General features: G+C 42.5%; 1 protein-coding gene across 2 annotated transcripts in view; it reads right to left on the bottom strand.

Annotated features, from left to right (window-relative positions):
* The window catches only part of LOC147895528 (E3 ubiquitin ligase BIG BROTHER-related-like), an 83,606-nt gene extending 61,940 nt beyond the window's left edge, over positions 1-21,666 (bottom strand). Inside the window, exons 1-4 of one of the 2 annotated variants that reach the window (XM_087383916.1) lie at positions 21,543-21,666; positions 21,089-21,287; positions 20,734-20,947; positions 20,366-20,403 (exon numbers count right to left, since the gene is read on the bottom strand). In XM_087383916.1, coding sequence (XP_087240042.1) covers positions 20,366-20,403; positions 20,734-20,947; positions 21,089-21,217 — 381 coding nt within the window. In that variant the 5' untranslated portion in view covers positions 21,218-21,287; positions 21,543-21,666. The remainder of the gene's footprint in view (positions 1-20,365; positions 20,404-20,733; positions 20,948-21,088; positions 21,288-21,542) is intronic. The other variant, XM_087383917.1, reaches the window with a different exon arrangement.
* Between the last annotated feature and the right edge of the window lie 6,182 nt (positions 21,667-27,848).

Below are 27,848 nucleotides of genomic sequence, written 5' to 3'. Positions count from 1 at the left end.
TTTATAGGCCCAAGGCCTTGCTGCAAAAACCGACCAGACTGGCCGACTTGAAGAGTCTGTTTGGGCCAACCAGTGTGCCCCCCCCCCAGTCTGTAAACCGACCTGGTTGGGCGCTGTTCCTCAGACCCGCCTGGCCACGTGGCAGCCCGCCATAGGCCCAGGCAGTCTGCCTGAATCCGGCCTCTAATCACTCAGAGGGCAGTGGAACTAAACCTTTAATCACTTCAGCACTTATTTACAGCTCACAAAGCATATATCACAACCATTAACCATTGCATGATCACCATTTGGCATTTACCCATTTGTTCACAAACAAAACCACTGAAAAAGGGCTGGAGGCTAGAATGCCCCTGCTCAACAGACATAGACAAGTGCACCCGATTGGCCCCAAACATCGTGGCGCCCCTTTCGGTATTTCTTTATATTTCACAGTGAAATGATTACAAGTTGCATCTAGGAGACCTTCCCTGCAACTGAGCACGCAGCCCCAATTCACTAAGCCTTCGCAAGGCTTTCAAGCATAGAACACCATCACATAAGTGCACTTAACCCATAGGCTCAACCCAAAGGCATTCTCTTTTCCGAGTGCAATTCCATTGGCTGTCCAGATGCAATCACACTGCACCCCAGCTGCACTCTCTTTAAGTGGTTTCCAGATGGCATTCACAAAGCTTTTCAAAGCTCCAAAATAAAATCAGCAAAGTACCCAACCAAAGAATGACTCATGTAGCACTGCCTGGACTGCCTGGGCACCTGTGAGCCAAGAAAGAGGCAGCACACGAGGCCAACCAATAGCTTATGGCAAAAAGAAATTGCAGTAGCAAAATCACAACTCACCAAGCCCTGAAGACTCGAACCAAGTCCTCAATCGCCAAGAGGACATAGTAGCCAATGCCCAATTGCATTCTCAGCCAAAGAGGAGTGCAAAGGCATGAAGAAAGAGCATTTACAAGAGCCGACCAGCAAGAATTCCACTGAAAAATGCGAAAAGAAGCACTTCTGTCGCGATGAAGTGGGAGTTCTTGGGCTCAAAAGAAGCGTGCTTCAGAGAGGAATGCATTGAGAAGGTTTTGGAGAAGTTTCATCGCCGGAAAGTCCTCCAAAACTGAGAAAAACCAGTCAACCAGCGCATCGGACCACTCGAAATTCAACAGAAAGCTGTAGCTTTACAAGAGGAGAGGCCTAGGAGGCGGTAGAAGAAAAAAAGTCCAGAAAAAGCCACTTTTGCAAATTCGACCAGCAAAAGAAGTGCTCAGCTCTGCCCGTTCTACCAAACGCACGGAGGGAAAAGCATATCACTACGAAGGGGAGGCAGAGGGGAAGCCATCGGGCCAAACGGAAGTCGAGGAATCCAAACGGGTGAGGAGTTATGAAGAAAAACGGAATTCAGCTGAAGGAGGCTAAAAAACCAGTCCAAAATCTCAACAAAGGGAGAAGATGAGAGAGAAAACCACACATGTGAAGTTTAGAAGGCCCCGGAAGGTCCAGGAATGGCAAAGGAGCATGTAGAAGGCACTAGAGCCACCTGGAACTCTAGGGGGGCCACTGAAGGTACATGGCCCTCTAGGGAGCCCATTAAAAATGCCACATCATCATTTCCCAACAACCACTCTTTTAATTCCTTCCTTTGGGCCTAGGGATTAATTACGCTTATGTGCTAGGCACCATGCCGCGTTTAATTACACATTATTAAGCCCACGCTTGGACTTTTAAAACCAAAGTTGTCACGGTCTTGTAGTACATTAAAGTACTTAGACTTTCACGCCCCCGTGACATACCCCTCTCTTGAAACAGCAAACCACAGTTTGCTGCCCCAAAACACAGGAGCGAGCATGAAATATAGCATAAAAGAGTATACAAGAAAGCCGCAGCTATAGTATACAGAGGCACTGAAAATATGGCTAGGAGAGGCATGCATCCATCCATATATACTGCTCAAAATCTATGTGATCCTCGGCGATCAATAGTCAAGATGCATCAATATCATGAAGTCTCACAGCAGAAATACTGTTAGCTCAGTATCTCGGATGAAACATACAGTGTCATCAAGCGACCTCATGAAATCACAGTGAGCTCGTCTGTACTGAGGGAGTGGAGGTGCTAGCCCCCTCTCGAACATCAGGTAATGCTCCAGACGCTCGCTCTGCTGAACTACCTGTAGGAGCCCGGACCGTAGTCGGCTCTAATTGGAAAGCATCAAGGTAAAGCTGCAATATCCCAGGTGAATCTGCCAGTTCACCTTCCTCCATCCATTTCGCATCAAGTGATGGGTAATTTTGAAATTTTACCAAGTAGCGACGGATAACTTTACCCTTGAGCTTTCTATCTCTGTGTGCCAAAATCTGCTCTGGGACCAGAAGTTCATCCTGTTCTTCCACTTCAGGCTGCACCTCATGAGGTACATCCTCGGGAATATCTCCATGATATTGCTTTAATAAGCTCACATGAAAGGCATTATGTATCTTCCAATGCGGAGGCAACTTCAGCCTGTAAGCTACCTCGTTTATCTTTTCAGAAACCTGGAAAGGACCATAGTAACGCATGTTCAGCTTTGTGTACAACCTTTCCTTGCCTTTCTTATTTTTCAGCCTTGCCTTCTGAAAACGCAGCAAAACCCAATCACCTTCTGTGAATACCAATTCCCTGCGGTGCTTATCTGCTGCTCTTTTCTGCTTGTCTTGACTTCTTTGCAAGGCATATTTGATCTTCTTGTAAGCCTCTTCAAGGCTTTCCACAAAACGATCAGCTTCGAAGATTTTCTCTTTTGTATGCAAAATGGGAGGTATCTTCCTGGCACCTTCCACTATTTCAAAAGGTGCTTTACCTATGGATGTGTGCACCGTATTATTGTAAGCATATTCCAGCAAAGGCAAATAATGCTCCCATTTGCTTTTGTGGTCTGAGACATAGCATTTAAACATATCCAGGATGGTAGAGTTTTCCTGCTTTGATTGTCCATCAGACTGAGGGTGAAAAGATGACGAAAAATTCAGCATAGTGCCCATATTTTCAAACAGTCTTCTCCAAAAGAGGCTGGTCATCCTCGGATCTCTATCACTGATTATGGATTCAGGCATCCCATGATACTTGAAGACATGCTGCAAAAACAATTTGGCCATTTGATCTGCTGTAATTTTCTTTCTTATTGGCACAAAGTGGGCTTGTTTGCTAAACCTGCAAATTATTGTCCACAATCCATCATGTCCAGTAGGAGTACGTGGAAGATCAAACACAAAATCCATGGCTATGCTTTGCCATGGTCTATTCGGAATTGGCAAAGGGTGTAACAACCCAAGTGCCTTCTGCCTGTCAAACTTTACTTTCTGACAAACCATGCATGTTCTCACATATTCTTCCACATCTTTCCTCAAAGATGGCCAATAAAAGTATTGCTCCACTGCTGTAATTGTTGCTGTAATTCCCCTATGTCCTGCATATGGAGGAGCATGACTTTCCATTATGACTTTCTGTCGCATCTGATTAGTGACACAGAGTCGTCCATGCATCAAAATGAAACCCTCTTTCAACATATAGTGATCATGCCTTTGACCATCAGAAACATGTTCATAAATAGTTGAAAAATCAGCATCATTAACATACTGATCTTTCATCACATCTAACACATTGTTGTAAGCAATGCTCACTGCTGAAACACAAGGTTTCTTGGAGACTACTTCAGGCTGTGGTTTCCTGGAAAGTGCATCAGCCACGACATTTTTGTTACCCGGCACATGTACAATTTGAAAATGAAACATTGAAAGGAAGTTAGCCCATCTCATGTGCTTTTCAGATAATTTTCTCTGCGTGAGAAAATATCTAAGTGACTGATGATCAGTTTGCACATAAAAATCAGCTCCAAGAAGGTAATGTTTCCATGTGGTCAAAGCATGTATCACTGCTAACATTTCCTTCTCGTATGTCTGCAAGTACAATTCAGCATCTTTGAGAACTCTACTCTCATATGCAACCACTCTGCCATCCTGCATCAAAGTGCCTCCTATGCTGTTCCCACATGCATCACAAGTTACAGCCAAGGGTTTTGCAAGATCTGGCAAGATCATAACCGGTTCAGAACACAATTTTTGCTTCAGCTCTTCAAAAGCTGCATTTTCCTTTGGTCCCCACCGAAACGGTACAGCTTTCTTTTGTAAAGCATGCAAGGGAGAAACAATTTCTGCAAAGTACTTTATAAACCTCCGATAGTATGAACACAACCCAAGAAAGCTTCTGACTTCATGCAGATTTTTCAAAATTGGCCAACTCCTTATGGCCTCAACTTTTGCAGGATCCATCTTGACTCCATCCTTTGACACTATATGATCGAGAAAATGAATCTCATGCATAAAGAACTCACTTTCTAATAGCTTGTGTCTTTTCAACTCTTGAAACACAATAGTGAGGTGTTTTCTGTGCTCCTGCTCATTTTTAGAGAACACAATGATGTCATCAAAGAAAGTGCCCACAAACTTTCTGTGTGCTCTAAAAATTATGTCCATCATTCTATTGAAAGTGGCAGGTGCATTAGTCAAACCAAAAGGCATCACAAGGAACTCATATAAGCCAAATGAAGTGCGGAAGGCAGTCTTGTAGACATCTTCAGGCCGTATCCTTATCTGATGGTATCCACTTTTAAGGTCAATACGACTTAACATTGAGGAACCTTCCAACCGATCCAATATATCATCAATGCGTGGAATTGGAAAACGGTTCTTAATTGTGACTTTATTCAAAGCCCTCTAATCAATACACATTCTCCAACTGCCATCCTTCTTTTGCACAAGCAACACAGGGGAACAGTAAGGAGAATTACTTGGCTGTATTGATTCCTTTTCCAAGAGTTCCTTCACTTGTGACATTATCTCTTCCTGTTGTGCCTTACTGACACGATAGGGAGGTATATTAGGCGGTGAGCTTCCTGGAATTATATCAATTTAATGATCCTCGGGCCTCTTGGGAGGTAATTCTTGAGGAAGTGCATCTGAGAAACAATCCTGAAAATCTGAAATAAAAGCAGCCCTTTCTCTATCTAAAGCAGAAAGAGTAGAGCCTTCCTGAACTGGTTGGCTGTCCTCTTTGACAAAAATCAAGTACGCTGAAATATGACACTTTATTACATTGGAAATACAAGAAGCTGAAACTACAGGGATGGACTCCTCTTTCAACTTTACATAAAGTACATGATTTTTGCCTCTATGAGTTAAAGAAATCTTCTTGTTTCTCATCTGCACATCAGTCCCCACCCTGTACATCCAAGGCATCCCAAGCAAAGCATCACACTCTGGCAAAGGCATAATGTAGAAGTCCTTTGCATCCTGATATCCCTGGATATGCATCCTCAACTTGCCAATGATAGGAGTGACAGGTGTGTTGAGTTCAGGGTTGGCCATATCACACATGCCGGATGGCCCCATTTCCCCAGGCTCGATGCCAAGCCTTCCTGCCATATCAGGAGTTATGAAATTTGCCTTTGCCCCAGAATCAAAGAAAAACAAACAATTCTGATTTCTGATTTTTCCCCATGCTCTGCACATCTCAGTCTTTTTCATTTCCTCTTCATCATGTGCATGTGGCAAACTCCCAATCACATCTCGAAGAAGTCCTGCAGTAGGTTTAGGCTTTTTGCCCTTCCGATCAGCCTATTTATCACCATTCTTATCATCATCTGACCTGTCTCTTTTCTTGAATGGGCAATCATAAGAGCGGTGTCCCTCTCCTTTGCATATAAAACATTTGTTTTGCTCCATGAGTGACTTTTTCTCTTCATCCAATAACTTGGTACGGGGCTGTTTATTAGGCTGTCCACGCCTTTAACCAGCTTTGAATTGGGCTTTTCCTCCCTTTTGAAACGGTCGTTTGCCATAATTTTTCTTTTCAGATTTGATGTCCTTATCCTGGTGTTTGGCAGCCCGTTTGTTGTCTTCTTTCTTGCTGTCCATAAAGCCCAAATTCTTCTCCTGCATCCATGCATATGCTGTCCTTGCATTCTCAATTAATTGAGTCATAGAACCCACCTTGGTTTTGATGCAATAATCACGTAGCTCACTAGGCAATCCACAACAGTACCTCTCTATTTGCTCTTTCAAAGAAACATGCCTGTAAGAGCTCAATGGCAGCAAAACATCCCAAAACCTCTGGGTGTAATCATCAAGATTCTTGCAAAGTTTGTATGACAGGTCATGCCAGTGTGAAAGTACTTCAACTTCAAAAGTTGGACTAAGCCAAGTAGAAGAGAACACTTGCTTAAATTCCAGCCAAGTAGTAGGTGCATCTCATGAAGCATAAGGTTGGTGTACCACTTAAGTGCATTGCCTTTCAAAAATGTGGCAACCTTCCTCATCTTGGATGCTTCTGTAAACAAACCCCCAAGAAATGCAGCATCAAACTGTTGAAGGAATGTGAGGGCTTTGTACCTGTCCTGTACTCCATTATATGTATCAAACTTGACATGAGAACCACCATCCTTAAATTCTTTATATACATTTGATATTGGCTGTCCCAAAGATGGCTGTATATTTGCAGCATTCCCTTCACGAGGGAGAGCCATGCTTGGCTGAACATTAGGCATGGGAGCATATACTGTGGCTTGCATGCCTGGCTGCATTCCCACATTGTCATACATGGCTTGTTTTCTATGCCCAATTGGCGGTGAAATCAACATAGCATCAAAGATAGAATCTGTACCAAAATATTCAGGTTGCTGCCTCAAATATGGCTGAGGTGGTTGAGCCACATTTATGGACTGCACATTATTATTTTGAGGAGTAGAAATACCCAAACCAAGGCCTTGTGCTGGCTGCTCATACTGTTGCACTGGATGTACTTTTTGTACCTCTTTCTCAAGTGCTCTTTTGGGCGATTCCTCTCTCTTGGAAGTCACTTTCTGAGTCATTTTTGATGGCTGTCCCTCATGGGAAACTGATGCATGAGTGTGCGGTCCGCCATGAGAAGCTGATGCATGTGTGTACTCACTCTTTCCGTGCTTGTGCTTTCTTGATTTCTTCTTCTTCTTGGCATTTGTTTGCACAATCTGAGCCAAATTTTGAGCCAGCTGAGTCAAAGCAGTCACTGCACTTGCAAGCTGTGCATTCAACATAGTAGCATCATCTGACTCACTGCTAGAACTAGTATCACCGTTGAGCTCAGTTGTAGCTTCATGTGTGGCCTGCTCAAAAGGCATTTTTTGTGCTCCCTGCAGCTGTACACTAGCTGGATCATTAAGGCTTTCCTGCCTTCTCCTTTGAGGAGTTGTGGAGCTCTCTTGCTCATGGGTACTCACCATGTTTATGGTTGTAATATACAGCTGTCAAAAAGTGCAGCAAAGATATCCTTCCACCAAACTACCGAGGCCCACCTCTTGAGAAAGAGTGTGTGGTGTCCCGGCAACGGAACCAATGAAACCGGCCTCTAATCACTCAGAGGGCAGTGGAACTAAACCTTTAATCACTTCAGCACTTATTTACAGCTCACAAAGCATATATCACAACCATTAACCATTGCATGATAACCATTTGGCATTTACCCATTTGTTCACAAACAAAACCATTGAAAAAGGGATGGAGGCTAGAATGCCCCTGCTCAACAGACATAGACAAGTGCACCCCAAACACCGTGGCGCCCCTTTCGGTATTTCTTTATATTTCACAGTGAAATGATTACAAGTTGCATCTGGGAGACCTTCCCTGCAACTGAGCACGCAGCCCCAATTCACTAAGCCTTCGCAAGGCTTTCAAGCATAGAACACCATCACATAAGTGCACTTAACCCATAGGCTCAACCCAAAGGCATTCTCTTTTCCGAGTGCAATTCCATTGGCTGTCCAGATGCAATCACACTGCACCCCAGCTGCACTCTCTTTAAGTGGTTTCCAGATGGCATTCACAAAGCTTTTCAAAGCTCCAAAATAAAATCAGCAAAGTACCCAACCAAAGAATGACTCATGTAGCACTGCCTGGGCACCTGTGAGCCAAGAAAGAGGCAGCACACGAGGCCAACCAATAGCTTATGGCAAAAAGAAATTGCAGTAGCAAAATCACAACTCACCAAGCCCTGAAGACTCGAACCAAGTCCTCAATCGCCAAGAGGACATAGTAGCCAATGCCCAATTGCATTCTCAGCCAAAGAGGAGTGCAAAGGCATGAAGAAAGAGCATTTACAAGAGCCGACCAGCAAGAATTCCACTGAAAAATACGAAAAGAAGCACTTCTGTCGCGAGGAAGTGGGAGTTCTTGGGCTCAAAAGAAGCATGCTTCAGATAGAAATGCATTGAGAAGGTTTTGGAGAAGTTTCATCGCCGGAAAGTCCTCCAAAACTGAGAAAAACCAGTCAACCAGCGCATCGGACCACTCGAAATTCAACAGAAAGCTGTAGCTTTGCAAGAGGAGAGGCCCAGGAGGCGGTAGAAGAAAAAAAGTCTAGAAAAAGCCACTTTTGCAAATTCGACCAGCAAAAGAAGTGCTCAGCTCTGCCCGTTCCACCAAACGCACGGAGGGAAAAGCATATCACCACGAAGGGGAGGCAGAGGGGAAGCCATCGGGCCAAACAGAAGTCGAGGAATCCAAACGGGTGAGGAGTTATGAAGAAAAACGGAATTCAGCTGAAGGAGGCTGAAAAACCAGTCCAAAATCTCAACAAAGGGAGAAGATGAGAGAGAAAACCACACATGTGAAGTTTAAAAGGCCCAGGAAGGTCCAGGAATGGCAAAGGAGCATGAAGAAGGCACTAGAGCCACCTGGAACTCTAGGGGGGCCACTGAAGGTACATGGCCCTCTAGGGGGCCCATTAAAAATGCCACATCATCATTTCCCAACAACCACTCTTTTAATTCCTTGGAATGCCTTTGGGCCTAGGGATTAATTACGCTTATGTGCTAGGCACCATGCCGCGTTTAATTACACATTATTAAGCCCACGCTTGGACTTTTAAAACCAAAGTTGTCACGGTCTTATAGTACATTAAAGTACTTAGAATTTCACGCCCCCGTGACACTGCCCACCTGCTGGCCCTGTTCCCGACCTGTTGCAGACTCCATACAAGGCCCAAAGACCCTGCCATGCAGGCACCTTTGGCCTCTCCAGATCCCACCTTCAGCCAGGCTTCCAGCAGCCCTGTTCTCCATCCCATAGGCCTCCGTACAGCCCCGTACAGTGGGTCTGTACCCTGCTCATTTCATCGCACCCTTCACAGGGCCCTGTTGGCAGGCCGTACGCCTGTTCTGCAGTTCCATCTTACCAGGCCAGATCCAGGACTACATACCCCCGCCATCTCTCCTGCACAAGGTCTCTTGTGCTGTCCACATGACAGCTCATGTGCTGCCCATGTGGCAGCCCCATTCTCTGCCCATGTGGCAGTCTATACATCCTTAGGTCCACCTCCCCCACGCTCTCCTCATATGGGGGCTTACAGATGGGGAGGTGACCATTCCAACACCCCCTCTCACCGACACATCCAAGCCCAATGCCAACACGTCGATGATGATGCTCCAGTAACTCCCTAGTCGTAGTCCTCTGGAACTTTTCGATGTCGAAATCCTTTCTTGGCTTTTCATCCAGTGGCTCCTGCTCCACCAGGTCTGGTTCTGCTTCCGCACACCATCCTAGTACACAGGTCCATCTCTGGTAGCACCTCCTGGCACCACCTCCTTCAGTCACATTCCCACCTTCAAACTCGAAGGAATCCCAATCCTCCGCAATATCCACGGGCTCCCAATCTTGCTCTAGTAGTTCCGGTGCAGCAACTCCAACCTGAAGAGATGGAACCTCACTATGAGTATGAAACAGAATACCCTATGCACTACATGGATGGTGCCAAAGAACTCATCCCGGTGTATGCTAATCAAGTAAGGCCCACCACATATCGAACACCCATCAAGTGTTTTGGTTGAGGGGGTGGCTTGATGTTTAGAGGAGGTAGCTACGTAAGAATCGGCCACACAAGTTAACGGAGATACGAAAAGTGCATGCCTCGGTCTCTTTCGTGCACTGTAAATATTGTGGACATAAGTTCACGGGAGCAATCCAAGCATCACGATCTTCCAGTTGTCCCCCTCATAATGAGTGAACAGCCTAGAGTCTTCTAGGCACCATGCTCTAAGGGTCTGTTTCAACCCGTTCTTCCTTTGGCAAGGTCTGCAACAAATGAAAATCTCCAGATAACCTGGACCATGAGCTCTCGCTGAGCTCTCAAGCACGTACTCTTCTGGCTTCAATACTCCTTGTCCATCACCTTCTAGCAATCTGCGTCTGAGATTTGAAGAAGCACCCATACTTTCCCTTTTGCCTTCGAAGAAGGGCAATTCCTTCCAATCTCGCATCACCTGAGAAAAATGAAGAGCAGAGTATCTCCACAAGTTGCTATAAAGGCTCAATAAAGATGATCAAGTACATACCAGACCGTCGTAATGCCTGTGTGCTTGCTCTGAAAGCAAACCATGCACTTCATCAAGGCACCCACCAAAAGCTTGTGTAATCCTGTACTGTCCCCTTCTGAAGTACAGCATCCATCTAACCATGAGACCCCAGGGCCCTCCATGGAATCCACTCTCATGTCAGTGTCAACAGCCATGCACTTGGAAAGTACCAAGCACTCCATAATGTCCATCACCTTCACAAAGGCATCTGACTCCTCGTCGACTCACATCTCAATGTCAGACATCCTTACTATGGTTTCTAGGTCCATCACCTTCACAAAGGCATCTGACTCCTCGTCGACTCACATCTCAATGTCAAACATCCTTACTATGGTTTCTAGATCAACATATTTGAACCTCGGTCACACACAAAGATGTCACCAAGAACAACTATTCAATCACCACATTTGCTTTGGCCTTTGTATCTCCCTCTGAATTTGAGTCGGACTCCTTCCTTTTGTTTTTCTAATCCGCCTTCTTCTTTCTGCAATCCTTTGCAAAATGACGTGGCGTATCACAGTAGAAACACTTCTTCTTCTGCTTCCTCTTGGAAGTATCCTCGTCATCAGAGTCATCTTTCTTGGACATGCCACCGTTAGGCTTGCCCTTTCCTTTGCCAGCATAATCCTTCGCCAGCAATACCTTGTCATCCTTGTCATTGTTGTAGAGCTTCTCCCTCGCTTCCTCCTGTAGCAGTAATGAGCTTCCGAGCCAATAAATGACTCTGGATCTTCACCTTCCAGATCGGGTAGTTCGTCCACAGTTCCGTCTTGCCAGGCCAGATCCAGGGCTACATGCCCCCGCCATCTCTCCTGCACAAGGTCTCTTGTGCTGTCCACATGACAGCTCATGTGCTGCCCATGTGGCAGTCTATACATCCCTAGGTCCACCTCCCCCATGCTCTCCTCATATGGGGGCTTACAGATGGGGAGGTGACCATTCCAACAACTACACTATGTGATACCTTCCCAACTACCACAATTTTTGCATGATTAAAAGTATTCACAAACATGGTATATATTTATCATGTGTGTTTGAGTATAACTGTCACTTGGCTCTACCACATTATATTTCCTTTGATGAAGCTTTCTAAGGCAGTTAACAGTGAGCAAGCAAAGCTCAATGAGATATATTTAGATGAATCCATAAACACACATCTAAACGATTCCACAAACATGCCCAAAGTCACCCTATAAAAGCAAAACAAACAGTGAGGTTTTAACCTCATGATAGTTGCCCACAAGCTGGAAAACCATAAGCTCCATCACACACAGCACAGGCTAGCAGCTGTAACATTCCCGGCAACGTCATCAGTGCCCACAAGGGGCGTAGACCATGATATAACCTCATGCTCTCACACATACACAAGCATCCATTTCCACAAAGGTCTTCATATTGAAGTTTGCCATAGCTTCAAATGCGAAGGGCAGACTCGGCCATGGTGAAGGCTAACACTTATAAAAAAATATACTTAAGCATCGCTTCATAAACTGCTATAAAAACAAGATTATTTTATTTCAGCCTCTTCCAACGGAGCATTTCTAAGCAAAACAGCTTTTTAAACATAGCTAACGGACAATGCATGAAAAATTTTAGAAAGAATCATTGCATTATCAACAAGCTACCAAATCCACAAATGGGCCAAAACTATCTTATGAAGTGTTACAATGCTTCCATTGTGCACTACCTTCCTGCTAGAGGGTTGTCTTGGAAGTTGGGTTAGGAAATGAGAGGTTCTACAATAGCTACTAGTTTTGGGAAGCTTAAGTGAATTGTATGGGTAGTCACGACAATCAATACAAGGCCTCTAGATGTCTCAAGTAGAGGAGAAGACGTGAACTTGTCTCTTTTAGAGAAAAGCTTTGGACAATCTAACAGCAGCATGAGAACATGCAATCACACTCATGCAACAAACGATTCCACATATGTAGGCATGCGACCAACCAAGTTCATTGTTGCAATTGTAAGGTTGAGCAGAATGAATGTATGTTGTTGTGCAAGTCGATGTTCAGCTATTTGTGCATTAGCGGGTTGCTAATTCTTGTTGTTGCTTCTGATTTTATGGAGCAAGCATAGTTTCGAGCTTAAGTACGATAGTATTGCACGTGACAAGGGAATGTCCATAAACGATTGTTTCATGGCGCAACAACGAGCACTTGCAAATTCCACCAAACGTTTGTGTATGTGATTATTCAAGTGACTAATTGTGTGATTGTGTGATTGAATTGTTTTGCCAAAGTTCTACCATTCATATGTGTGCATCATGGAACCACACATGACAAAGTAAAGGTAAAATTTTTCTACTTACATATGTGGTTTGTAGCACTTTTAAAAAAGACATATATGATCTAGATAAGAGGGAGCAGACAGCAAGCTTAAAGCAATGGAATGTAGTTACAAATGAATGATACAGTAGACCCAAGTACACCCTAGAGTCCTAGACGGACCATGTGTCCTACCTAAATGTACTAAGTGTCCCAAGTTGGCCAATAAGGCCTTACCAAGTCCATGTGGCAACAAACCCCCCCTCCATGGTAATAGGTGTGGCTGAAGTATCTTAGATACATCTCATATATACCTGGAAACTAAATCATGATTGCACATGTTCATCCATGATGGATATTGATAGTATAGGGAAAGCAGAATCACGTGACAAATGGTACCAGGTGTAAAACTTGGTAAAAGGCTTCACACTTGGGTCGCGGTAGAGCCTTCGTGAAGATAGCAGCTAAGTTCCTCCGTGGGAACATAGGACAATTGTATATCTCCAACTTATAGTCGCTCTCGAACATAGCCGCAATGTGCTTGGTACGTGCATAAAAGATAGGATTACGTGCAATGGACAAAGCACTCTGGCTGTCAATGTAGATCATGGTAGAAGATGCCTAGCTGACATCAAGATCTACAAGTGATTTGCAGAGCCAAACACACTCGACGATAGCTGTGAAGGCTGCCCTGCACTCAGCTTCACAACTAGAATTTGTAACTGTAGGTTGCTTCTTACTGGACCAAGAAATGCATGAAGAGCCAAGCATGAAACAATTCCAACTATGAGACACCCGTATGTCATAACTGTGAAGAGCCAAGCATGAAACAATTCCAACTATGAGACACCCGTATGTCATAACTGTGAAGATAGTGGGAGAGAGGGAAGGAGTCTCACTTGCGGCTTTCTCACAATCACAAAATGGGGGAATACACACAAAGGTGGAGGCTGAAAACAGTTTTCCTCTTCTTAGTTGTGAAAGCCAAAAGAACTCAAGTACAAAGAAATAGAAGAACCCTATATGTGGGTCTCAAACCAAACTTAACTAACTAAGGTGGCATACTAACTGAGCCACGAACTAGTGTAGATAAGGATAGTTGTCATCCAGCTATTATTCGTGGGCGGTGTACCAACCGCATCTCCAGCTAACAAGTCGGTGACATAAGTACCCACAACGGTCACCCTGGCATATCTCGAGTGGAGCTCGATATCTCAACACTCCCCCTCGAGCTCAATCCCAAATCCTGCACACCACCAAGCAGGTCTCTGAACTTGCGCAGCTTCTCTGCGCCCAATGCTTTCGTGAATATGTCAGCTACCTGATCCTCTGTGCTGACATAAACTAGATCAATAAGACCTAGTAAAACCTTCTCCCGCACATAGTGATAATGCACCTCAATGTGCTTTGTTCTAGCATGAAAGACTGGGTTCTTTGCCAAGTGTATACTGCTCATGTTGTCACAATAAATGACAACCGGCCCATCTGTAGACTGATGCATATCATAGAGTAGCTTATGCAACCAAGCTACCTCACATGCAGTCATTGCTGCACCCCTGTACTCAGCCTCTGTGCTCGACAAGGCAACTGTAGGCTGTTTCTTGCTGCTCCAAGTGACTGCAGCACTCCCAAAAGAGAACACATATCCACTGGTAGATCGTCTATCAGAAATACTATCAGCCCAATCAGCATCAGTGTATCCATGCAACTGTATCTGAACCCCAGCCTCATAAAATAGTCCATACTGCAATGTGGACTTCACATACCTGAGTATGCGTCTAGCCGCATCCAAATGTGGTTTCCTTGGAGCCTGCATAAACTGACTTACCAACCCAACAGCATAGCTCAAATCTGGCCTGGTAATAGTCATGTAAATCAAACTTCCTACTATGCGTCTGTACATAGTAGGGTCTTCCAGAAGCTCACCTGCATCTGTGCTCAGCTTCACATTCTGCTCCAAAGGAACTGAAATAGGCTTACAGCCTGTCATCCCATATTTGGACAGCATGTCCAATCCATACTGCCTTTGTAAGAGCTGTATCCCACTTGGTGATCTAATCACCTCAATGCCCAAGAAATAACGCAGCTCTCCCAAATCCTTCATCTCAAACTTCTGCCTCAATAGCATTTTCACATGAAGGATATCTTCATCACTATCACCTGTGATGATCAAATCATCAACATAAATGACCAGCAGCATAATCCCTTTCTCTGTTTTTCTCACATAGAGTGAGAAATCTGCCTTGAAAATCTAAAAGCCAATAGTGACAAGATACTGTCCTATCTTGTCAGACCATGCTCTAGGTGCTTGCTTCAAGCCATACAAGGCTTTCTTCAACCTGCAAACAAACTCAGGATGAGTAGCATGAATATAACCTGCTGGCTGCTCCATAAAGACCTCTTCTTGCAAATCACCATGCAAGAAGGCATTCTTTACATCCATCTGATGTAAAGACCATCCCTTTGATGCAGCCATAGCAATGGCTGCTCTTACGGTTGCCATCCTTGCAACCGGACTGAAAGTTTCTTCATAATCAATGCCATATGTCTGTGCATACCCCTTGACAACTAATCTTGCCTTGTATCTATTCACAGAACCATCTGCATTGTGCTTGATCTTATAAACCCACTTACAACCAATTGCATTCTTGCCTTTAGGCAAAGGCACCAATTCCCATGTAGCATTAGCATCCAAGGCATCCATTTCTTCATCCATGGCTTTCTCCCATTTTTCATTTCCCATGGCTTGCTCAAAAGAAGTGGGTTCTGGTTCCTGTATCACTTTGACCATATAGGCATAGTGAATGGCTGTAAATCCATCATATTTCAGCCTATCCACAGGATACCTAACCTTGGTAGACCTGCGCAAAATAGGCTCACTTCCAGGTGCTCTCAAAACATCCCTGGTCTTCCTTACTCCAGGTATAACAACAGAAGGAATACCCAACTCATCATCAATGCTCTGTTCTGAGCCACTGGATTCACCATCCACATAAGAGTGACCTGCATTCACATCAAACATGGGCTGATCTACCTTCTCTTTTCCTTTTCGTGATACCTGCGTACCACTATCTGCATTGCTTTGAGGGGATTCTCCTGATCTCAATCTGCCTGTCCATGGCGAAGTATGTGAACCACTGGTAGAGGACACTCCAGGTCCACTGATATTTTGTGATTGCTGCTGTGCATTCTATGCAGCATTACCATTTTGTGCATCTACATCAATCATCACATTTACTGGTTTATACCAGCTGCTCATCTCATCAAAAACAACATCTCTGCTCACTGTGAACTTACGTGTAGAAGGGTTATAGCATCTATACCGCAATGCAACCAAAAATCTTCAAATGAGAAATATCTGGTTTCATACCAGTATACATCTCCTCTGGCGTCATGCCATGTATTGCTGCAGTGGGAGTCCTGTTCATTATATAGACTGCTGTAGCAACTGCTTCAGCCCAATAATAATCTGGTAGATCTTTTTCATTTAGCATAGCCCGAGATACCTCTCCACCAATATGCCTGTTTTTTCTTTCTGCAATTCCATTTTGCTGTGGGGTATGACTGCATGAATATTGCTGCTTTATACCATGCTCCTGCAAGAACCTTGCAAACTCATTTGAGAGGTACTCTCCCCCTCCATCTGACCTTAGGCATTTTATTTGCAGGCCTGTTTCTTTTTCAACCATAGCTTTGAAAGCTTTGAAGTGCCCAAACACTTCACTTTTCTTTTTCATAAAATACACCCACAGTTTTCTGCTGAAGTCATCAATAAATGTGACAAAATAGTGACAGCCTCCAATAGATGCACTTTTGTAGTCCACACATCAGAGTGGATTAATTCCAATGGCTTTTTACTCTCTTGAACATGCCTAGGAAAAGGTTTCCTTGCCTGTTTCCCAACTTGACAGGCTTCACAAATCTTGTGCATTTCTGCAACCTTGAATTTTGGCAATCCTGCAACAATATTTTGGGCTTGCATTGATTTAAGTCGCTGTATATTAACATGACCAATGCGTTTGTGCCAGATATCAATATCTGCAACTACACCGGTCCCATGTGCAAACATTGCTGCACTCAATTCAGGCATGTCTGCATCCAATGTAAACATCCTGCCCTTCTTCTTTCCTTTTGCTATCAAGCGACCATTATTTTTCATATCCTCAACAAAGCATCCATGAGGATTAAATCTGACCTGCAAGCCCTGCTCAACCATCTGACCAACAGAAACCAGGTTCTTGGTGATGTTCGGGACATAAAATACATCAGACAAGTATTTCTTTTTCCCATCCTGCATAGACAAAGGAATTTTGCCAATCTGCACAATAGGATGTGTAGTATCATCACCAGTCTCCACAAATCCTGATTTTTCCATTTTTCTTGCATCCTGCATCCATTCAGCGTGACCTGTCATGTGGTTTGACGCACCCGAGTCAACATACCACACATCATTGCTTTCTTCTGCACTTGTTACAGAATTTGTCATATGCTGCACCATAAACAAATGCTCATTTCTGTCATCACCCTGTCTACTAGAGGATGCATAATTGCCTTGCTGCAATTTTCCATTCATAATGTCATTCTGCTTTTTATAGCAGTCCTTAGCCATATGACCCATTTTGCCACAATAGTAGCATTCAATATTGTTGTTTGCATTTTGGCCTCTCTGCCATCCACCACGGCCTCTTTGGCTCCCCCTGCCTCTAGAGTTCCCACGTCCTCCTGCATAGGACTGGTTTTCTTGCGTTTGCTGCATATTCTGATTTCTACCACGGCCTGCAAATCGGCCTCCTCTACCTCTGCCTCTACCTCTGCCAGCATTTGAGTAGAAGACAGTTTCTTTTGAAGTTCCTGCTGAAGAAGATGCACCCCCATTTCTCTGCTCTTCAGAAATTAGAAGAGCAATCAACTCCTCAAAATCAGGAAAGTTTTCACGGACGGCAATGGATGTCCGGAACTGTGCATAATCCTTTCCTAGACCATTCAAGGTCACAGAAACCAAATCGTCATCATCCACTGGCGACCCAATGGAAGCAAGTGCATCTGCAATTTTCTTCACTTTCATGTGGTAGTCATTTATGCTCAAATTTTCTCTCTGCACACATTGTGCAACTCCTGTTTGAGTTGCATTTTCCTGGCTTGCGTATTTGTGCTATACATTTTTGCCAAAGTATCCCATGCCTCCTTTGGCGTATTTGCATCCTGAATATGCACAATCATGGAGTCCGAAATACTGATAGACAGCCAGTACATAACTTTCCTGGCTCTCTCATGCCATCCTTTGAATGCCTGCATTTCCTGTTGACTGGAAACATTAGGAAGAACAGGTTCTTCTTCATTTCCTGTAATGAATTCCCAATAGCCTTTTCCCATCAAGAAATTCGTCATTCTAAACTTCCATGCCTAGAAGTTGTTCTTGTCAAGCTTTTCAGTGACAATCTGTGAAAGAGAATCAGATGCCATTACAGAACACTGCAAAATATTCTGTCACTGCAAAAAACACAGCTTTTTGCCTCACACGGGCAGATCTGCAAAACTGACGAAAGTGGTATTTCACCACACAGTCACTTCCTAGTGACGATTTTGTATCAACAGGCAACAAGCATGAATCTGCAACTCCCAATATCTCTGCACACAGGCATACGATGCAATTTGTGCGGCACCTTTCCACCAACTAGCCGCGCAGTGGTCACACAGCAAAAAACAGGGCCCTTTTCTGAGTGCCTGCGAAGAACTTCCGCCTTCAAAACGGACCCCGAAACGACCTCAAATCAGAAAAATTAAGTCACTGAGGGCCTTGCCCAATCCCCCAGCATATACTGCGCTCTCGCCACACCGCGAAGAGCGTCTCAATCTGAGACAGTGCACTCCTGCACTTCTGGCTGTGCTACCTGCAGAGATTTGCTCCCAAACTTGAAATAAGAAAGCAGCACTGGTCCTCTTACCAGGACACCACGAACTTGGCTTGCTTTCTTGAGCTCCTTACCACGAACAAGGCTCTGATACCATGTGAAGATAGTGGGAGAGAGGGAAGGAGTCTCACTTGCGGCTTTCTCACAATCACAAAATAGGGGAATACACACAAAGGTGGAGGCTGAAAACAGTTTTCCTCTTCTTAGTTGTGAAAGCCAAAAGAACTCAAGTACAAAGAAATAGAAGAACCCTATATGTGGGTCTCAAACCAAACTTAACTAACTAAGGTAACTGAGCCACGAACTAGTGTAGATAAGGATAGCTGTCATCCAGCTATTATTCATGGGCGGTGTACCAACCGCATCTCCAGCTAACAAGTCGGTGACATAAGTACCCAACGGTCACCCTGGCATATCTCGAGTGGAGCTCGATATCTCAACAATAACAACCAGCCCAATCACTGTCCATGAATGCTGCATAAAAGTGAAGACTTATCATCATATAATAATCTTAAATGCTGCGTGCCTTTCAAGTATCAGAAGACACGTTTCACTGCATGTCAATGTTGTGTACTGGGCTTGTGTATGAATCTACTTAACTGGGAGACTGCACACTGTAGATCAGGGCTTCTAGTTTGAGGATTGTAAGCTGTTCTCAACACCATTGGAGCCTAGCTTCCGTTTCTCCTAGGAGGATGGGAGTGACCCATTTGATGCCATTCTTTACCAGTAGTCAGTCCAAGTATATTGGACAGCTCTTACACCAGCCTCTGTGGATCTGTTCTGAAAACCAAAGCATAACAAATGTGAATGTATTTTGGCATACCATGCCCAGGGTACATAAACTCTGAGTTCATTCATCTATATATATATATATATCTGTTCTGAAAACCAAAGCATAACAAATGTGAATGTATTTTGGCATACCATGCCCAGGGTACATAAACTCTGAGTTCATTCATATATATATATATAGATGAATCCAAGAGCATGCCCAAAGTCATCTCTAAAACCACAACACACAGTGCAGTTTCAATCTCATGGCAGCCACTCACATGATTGAAAACCATAACTCTGAATTATCTCTCTCTTTCTCTTTCAGCTAGCATCTCCACGCATCCATACTCAGCCAGGACGGGCTTAGCTTCTTAGTGAGAGAGATTCTTAGCCCTCATGCCCATTACACTCTCAATCCAAGACAGCCATCAAAGACAAACTCGGAAAATATCGGTGCGCCCAGAAAGAAGGGTAATTGCAATTATTGCAAGAGGCCTGGACACCATATCAATGAATTCAAGAGAGAACGGAAAAAGAAGGAAGGATCGTGCTTCAGTAAACAATGTGGCTGAAGATTGGTCCATTTTGGTCAGCCATTATGACATGAAGTACAATGCCAACCATGAGGTTGCCTCATTCAGTGTGAGTGATGCTTCAGCTACACCTTACAAATTTTATTTCTATTTTTTAAACAAGCCAAAGAACAAAGTAGAGACAAAAAGAGACAAGGGAAGAAGAGGATTTGTAAGAGACAACAAACAAAACTCGAGTCAAAGAGAAAAATAAAAATAAAGTAACCTAGTTAGCAAAGCTGCGCTTATGTTCTCACCAGTATCCAAGCATAAGCTGCCAGCTGGGTGTCAAAAGATATCTTGGGTAGATGCTTTTCATTTTACTGGTTAAAAGAGTTTATTGACTTCAAACTTCAGCTTGTTACTCCTAGTTTGTAAAATCCTAGGAGAACATAATAGTCAGCGTATCTAAAGTTGAAAAACCTAAACCATTACCTGCATATTGTTTATTTGGTCATGCTGCACCCTGCTTGCTGCACATGTCACAGAAACTCCTCATAAGCATTTCCCAAAAGTTGAGTGTTTGCGTTTTTTAAGACTTGATAACAGAGTGAAACGCCTTTTAAATTTTCAGACTTCTGATTTGCCATTCCCCTAACCATAAAACTGCAAGAAGAAGGCGTTTTAAAGGACTTGGTAATAGAGTGAAACTCCTTTGAAGCTTTCAGACTTCTGATTTGCAATTCAACTAACCCAAAAACTGCAAGAAGAAGCTTCGGTGTCATTTATTTGCTTAAGAAGGTACGCTAGAATTCATTTACTTGTCCTGAATAAGAATTGCTTTAACAATTAGAGGAGCTTACAGTCTTCTAGTGCAGCCAGAGACAACATTATCACGAGCTGTTCCTGATCATCAGCATCTTGTAGAGCTTGGGCAAAAGCTTCATCTCTTTTCAGCTGCACTTTTGATTTCAAATCCCAATTACCTGCAAATGCAGAACTGCTACTTGCTGACCCATCGTATTGCTCGCAATCAATAGAGGTATTCTTCACTCTCGCCAAAATATAAGCTCTTTCCTGCATGTTATGAATGAAACGGTGTAAATATTACTCGTTCAATCCCATTGACGTTTAGAACTGCTTGGTAGGATCAGCTAGCTTTTCCTGTGATCTACTTCGAGAAAGAAACTCGTTAAAGAGTTATATACAATGGTGAACCTGTTCTTGAAGAGCCTTTGCGAGGGCGTAATCGGCGTCGAGCTGACTTAGGACACTGAACTCGTCTCCGATTTCCGAATGCCCTTCCACAAAGTGTACTTTCATTTCATGGCTGCCGTATTCCGCCATAATGAATTTTTCAATTTGTCCTTCTCCCTTCACGCTTCCGACTATCGAATCCAGACCTCGCTAAATACTTCTGTATAGAAAGGAAGGCAAAAATCTCAGTAAATTCGAAAGTGTGGTGTACTAGTTCTCAAAGGCGCCTACTGGCGCATGACCTCAGAACAGTTTTCTCGGAAGCCTCAAACGCAAACTTCCAGTAGCGCTTCCGATTGCAATCCACAATGTGTGTAGTGAAGCATCAGTGTGAGGAATGCCGGCTTCGATGGATTGAGACTGGAAACGCTGCATTGCAAGCTGGAAGAAGAATTAACGAGAAATGCAAGTATACCGTGAAGGATCGGGAACGTCCCTGCCGCCCTCCCGAGGAGCCGATGAATCCGGAATCTATAAGGCATGCATGTTTCTAGTTCTAGTGCCGGAAAAGTAGATGCTTAATCTCAACACATTATTCCATACCTTTAACTTAACCTCCTTTATTTCTCAATTCATATCTTAGGTGTAAAGGTGGAGCACTCCAATTAAAAGGGATAGCTGAAAATTTTCATGGGGAATCCATTACATCTTACCCCTAGTCAACATGACTATCTCAACATGACTATCTGTGAAACGAGTAACATGACCCATCTACACAGATTAGAGACTCGCTCCTCTCGGTCTCAAGGTAGGATCTTAAAGTGTCTTTGATTTCAAGACCCCCTCTTTCTCTCTCTCTCTCTCTCTTTACATAATAGTAAGGAAAAGACTCCTTAATTAGTTTACCCATGCATCATGGTTTTTGAATTTTATACTTCCTTTGGGCACATTGGATTGAGATTGGGATGACCCTTTGGGCTCATCTATCTATAGCTAGTATTGTGTTTTTTATCCACTCCTTGACAATCGCCTTAATTTAAAACTTCCTTAGGGAATAATGGGCTCCATCTATACATATATATATACTTTTATCTAACGTTTTTGCTCATCACCTCGTCACACATTTTCTGACATTACTGCTCATCGCACTCATGGTCGATGTTTTGCTAGAGGCGTATTGATTCGAGCCTCAAGATTTATGGTAGCTTTGGGTACCATTAAATCGTCACACATCTTTTGATGTTAATCATAACCCTCTCATGATCGGTATTTTGATAGAGATATGTTGAAGCTTTGTGGCAGCTTTGGGTTCACCTCCAAATTAGATATTACTAAGCATCCTCCTTTGCTCTGGAGTTCTACTCATCTCCCTTATGATTGGTGTTTCGCTAAAGGCGCGTCAACTCCATCCTCAAATGGTTGAAACATGAAAGTGATTGACAACTGCCATAATCATCATTTCCCATGAGGATCTTTTGCCTCTGTTCCCACTCTTGTCCTTTACCTTCATAAGAGAAGGATGGGTGCCACATGGCATTGCCCACACACACACACACACACACACATAAGGGCAATGCCATGTGGCACCCATACTTCTCTTATGAAGGTAAATGACACGAGCGAGAACAGAAATATATATATATATGTATATGTATATACACATATATATATACATATACATATATGTATGTTTATATATATATATAAACATATGTATACATATATGTATATGTATATATATAAACATACATATATGTATATGTATATATATATATATATATGTATATATATATATGTATATTCATATACATATACATACATACATACATACATATCTATATATCTATATATGTATAGTGCAACCTCTCAAATAAGGAATATAAAGATAGACATATAGAGAAGAGATGATTGTACACTGGTAGGTGTTGCAGAGAGGCTGTAAGGAGGGGTGCCACATGGCATTGCCCTTTCAATACAACCTCACAGATTTAGAGAAGATCTCATTATATATTAATAGGTGTTGTTGTAGGATCATGGCAACTTTTGGTGCACCTTTAATTTGATTTAGCATGTATCCTCAAATTGGTGAAAGACAAAACTGGACCGACTGCTACCACAATCATCCTTTCCCATGAGGATCTGTTACCTCTGTTCTAATTCTCGCCCTTTACATATCTATATATCTATATATATATATATATATATATAGTGCAACCTCTCAAATAAGGAATATAAAGATAGACATATAGAGAAGAGATGATTGTATACTGGTAGGTGTTGCAGAGAGGCTGCAAGGAGGGGTGCCACATGGCATTGCCCTTTCAGTGCAACCTCACAGATTTAGAGAAGATCTCATTATATATTGATAGGTGTTGTTGTAGGATCATGGCAACTTTTGGTGCACCTTTAATTTGATTTAACATGTATCTTCAAATTGGTGAAGGACAACCGGATCGACTGCTACCACAATCATCCTTTCCCATGAGGATCTATTACCTCTGTTCCAATTCTCGCCCTTTACATATCTATATATATATGTATATATATATATATATATATATATATAGTGCAACCTCTCAAATAAGGAATATAAAGATAGACATATAGAGAAGAGATGATTGTATACTGGTAGGTGTTGCAGAGAGGCTGCAAGGAGGGGTGCCACATGGCATTGCCCTTTCAGTGCAACCTCACAGATTTAGAGAAGATCTCATTATATATTGATAGGTGTTGTTGTAGGATCATGGCAACTTTTGGTGCACCTTTAATTTGATTTAGCATGTGTCCTCAAATTGGTGAAAGACAAAACCGGACCGACTGCTACCACAATCATCCTTTCCCATGAGGATCTGTTACCTCTGTTCCAATTCTCGCCCTTTACCTTCACAGGGTGCTACATGGAACTTCCTTTTGAGTGCAACCTAAAAAATAAGGGATGTAGAGATAGAGATAGATATATAGAGAAGAAGATGATAGTATATTGGTAGGTGTTGCTCTTTACCTTCATAAGAGAGGCCGCAAGGAGGGGTGTCACGTGGAATTGCCCTTTTAGTGCAATCTCATAAGTAGGGAATATAGAGATAGCAATATAGAGAAGATTATTATATATTGCTATATGTTGTCATTTAGTCTTTCTAGCCTTAAGGTATGGATTGTTACACTAAAGGACAGACACATTTTCTACTCACATCAAAATGCTTTGGAGCAAAAGAGGCAGCAACATGGATCACATATCACATGCTTCCATAGTACTTGAAGCTGTAAGGTTCACTCTCTAAGAATGAGCAAAATGAATATTCATCTTATGCTAGTCTGAGTTCAAAGAGAGACAGCACATCGACCCCTCAATGAGGGGTGCCTCATCACAATGCCCTTTGAGTGCGATGTGGCCATCTTAGACCTCTCTCTCTCTCTCTCTCTCTCTCTCTCTCTCTCTCTCTCTCTCTCTCTCTCTCCATGTGTTAGAAGCGTGTTAGTCTGTGTCAAACTCTGCTCATCAGATGTTGTGGTGCGTGGGTTTACTAAAGTGCTTGAGATGCCACGTGCATCCTAAAGCACCTGTCCGTGCACATCACATTTCACCCATCCACTGCCAGAGTCTGCTGCAGCTGCCAACACGTCAACCCTCTATTGGCAACTTAACAGCTAGTTGTGTGCCATGTGTGACTATGCACGACTCTAGCTACGTTGTTAACTCCTGGATCCGTGCCGTTAGCTGCACTATCAACCGACTTGTCAGTGTGCCTCTTTGCCATGTTATCAAGTCTGTTGTGCATTTTGGTCTATTGCAACCATTCACGACTAGGCCACATCACAGTGACGAATGGGTCAACAATCTGCCACGTGTTCGCATTCTGCCCCTTTAAATAATAGGAGAGTGGCTCCCCTCGATTAATACATTTTTGAAGAGTAAAAGAGTAAAATAATAGAGTAGAAGAGTAAAAGAGTTTTTCATTTGTTCCATTCTAAAAAATAGGAAAGTGGCTCCCCTCGATATATTTTTGAATTCTTTGTGGTAGGCCAAGGTTAATACTCTGAAACACAAGGTCATCCAAAGGTCTAGGTCTGCAATTAGTGACAATTGCAACACTAGAGTGGAGTAGCACCTAGTTCTATTCATTCTTAATGGAAGCTTTGTTGTTCGCTTTGATTAGAATGATGTATTCTCTCGACATCACTTCCTTTAAAAGCAATTTAGTATCACTTACTAAAGCACAGAGTGTCTCTGGGGAACTCAAAAAGATTTGGAATTCCATTTCATGGACAAAGATGGCACTTCTGCCTTGACAACCAAGCCACACCTCTAGAATTGCAAATACCTTACCAATGCTAATATCTTGAGATTAAAATCAACAATTAATCTTACTTTCTTACTCACTATCTGACATTTAATATGATCCTCGGTCCAATCCTCGGTTCACTTCTCCCAAAAGAGTAGGTCATAGTTACAGCTTCATCACGTGCATCCTATTTGTTGTTAGGGTAGGATGCAACTAGAAAGGCGCTTTCTTCCAATTAATTTGGGCCAATCCACCTTTGGTTGCCCATCATTTTTCATTTTTAGCTTTGGTACTTTGGCCTATTTTGATTGCACAAATTTTATTTATGTTTATACAAATAAAAGACACATAAGATCACATTTGCTACTTTATAAAAAGTCAAGCATGATTATAAATTTGTCGCACATATTTATGTTTGAATTCGCATCTATGTATTCCAATTCTTGCAAAAAGTGAAAAAAAACTACTTTTATGGTGTATACAAGATATTCATTTCTTGAATTGCAATATGAGTACAAAAACGGTTGGCATTTGACATCTAAGTAGTATGTCACTTCTTATGTATCCACTATTTTTCACACAAGATTTCTTCAAGATAACAATATACACGACATTCTAAAACATGATGCCCAGGGAAGGGCATATTCACTTTAGATTATAACTCTTTGGGGAAAGAAGTACACCACCTACCCACCCTCACTATGTGGTTATATAATTATGTTACGTATTATTATAGAAATGTATTTAATACTTGTTCTTTGGAAATGTGTCAAATTTTGTTCTCTTTCCTTCCCCAATATATTTTTTCTCGATCTAAATTCTAACAACATTTACTTTAGGATCTTGAGGTGCTTCCAATAAGTGTATGATATCATTTTCAAGCATATCTGCTATCGCCTCTTATTCTCCAAGTTGCTACTATCAACTTTTGTTAACACCTTGTAGCTAGGTATTTTGATACTATCTTATGCTTCACCTTTTGCCCCTCGGACTTTTTTCCCAACAATTAAAAATCATTGTTCACTCGAATATAAATTCTCACTAAGCATATACTAGCTATGGAGTTTTACTTTTGTCCTTAATTTATATTGCCGTGTTTAAAACATAGAGAACAAGTACTCTTGCATCTTGCAATAGGCTCGATAGGCATACATTTAGATCTCATGGGATTATCAAGAGACAATGCCCAACTATAAGGAGAAAGTTCAACAATAAGAAACTTAGACTAAAGCCATCCCTACTCTGCCTTCCGAACCTAGTTTTAAATAGGGGGATACTAAATTCAAACATTAATTTAGAACTATTAAAAGTCCTAGGGGTAGCCCTTATGCTTTCCAAGGAGTATATAGCGAGCTCTACTCATTCAAGATATTCATGGAGAAGCAATTAAAAAGTTGTGTCTTTTAAACTAGAGGCACTTACTAGGCACTTTGTAGGGAGATTCGGGCCTTCTTTTACAAATAACTAAATTAGCACCGTCTGTAGCCAATACGAATCTACAAACCTACTTCCAATCCCAAACCTCCAAGGCTACACTTGAACTAAATCCTCCTTTAGGGTCAAAGTTCAAATAGCAACATTATTGTGCCATGGGCCTCACATCAAGGATACTATATGTGCTATAACTATTAGTACCTAGGTATGCATGCATACTGAATGGTGGTCTATGCTAGTGCTTTACATATTAGCACTTGTGCCTAAGGTCCTCAATCGAAATCTCCAAACCAAAGGTGCGTGCCCTTCTGAGATCCACCTACATCTCCCCTTAACTAGAAGGTGCATGCACTTTGGTGCTCTACCCTGTGATATTTTTCCAAGGAACTTATTGATATATGATATCATTTTTTAGAGGGTGCCACATCATGGATTTTTGAAACATCATTATCCGAGTAGCTAATTTTTGACCATGGATGCTAGTTTATATTTGCACTTTGATAAAGAGAGTGAGCAGCATAAAGGTTCTCATATATTTTTGTTTGAGAATGTCTTCTTGGTTATAATATCTCTAGCTTTTTGCCTGTGCAATCTTTATATATTCCTATAGAGCTCTAGTGACACCACCTTGCATCTCTTTCTTATGATCATTCTATTTTTTGGGCTAATTAACCCATACATGTGTGTTTAATGATTTAAGAATCCTTGGTTTTTTAAAAGGACAAAAATATAGCCTCAATCAAGAGCGAGTGCCCCTTCTTTATGCCTAACCACACCAAAAATGGGGGGCCTCTTAAAATTGACTATATGACCATATTTGTTCCATTACCTGGCAAAGAAATTGTTTGAAGTATGCATGCCTACTCTTGTAATAAAGTGATGCCAATTGTTTAATCTTCTCAAACTTGGATGCTATAAGCAAGACTTCCATCAATTGTAATGTAGTAGCATAGGCTTGTTGGTTCCTTCAATTGTGATGTCATCTCAGAGGCTCATCTAGTACTCTTGCACACCATCCCCCCTCTTCTTTTGTGATGTTATCTAATAGGCTTATCTAGTACTTCTCC

The sequence above is a fragment of the Dipteris shenzhenensis genome, chromosome 13, assembly GCF_047967505.1.
Source record: "Dipteris shenzhenensis isolate YYH24624 ecotype China chromosome 13, Dip_SZ_1.0, whole genome shotgun sequence".
Classification (NCBI taxonomy): domain Eukaryota; kingdom Viridiplantae; phylum Streptophyta; class Polypodiopsida; order Gleicheniales; family Dipteridaceae; genus Dipteris; species Dipteris shenzhenensis.
The sequence above is the reverse complement of the archived record's forward strand: the minus strand, read 5'-3'. Positions and strand labels throughout refer to the sequence as shown.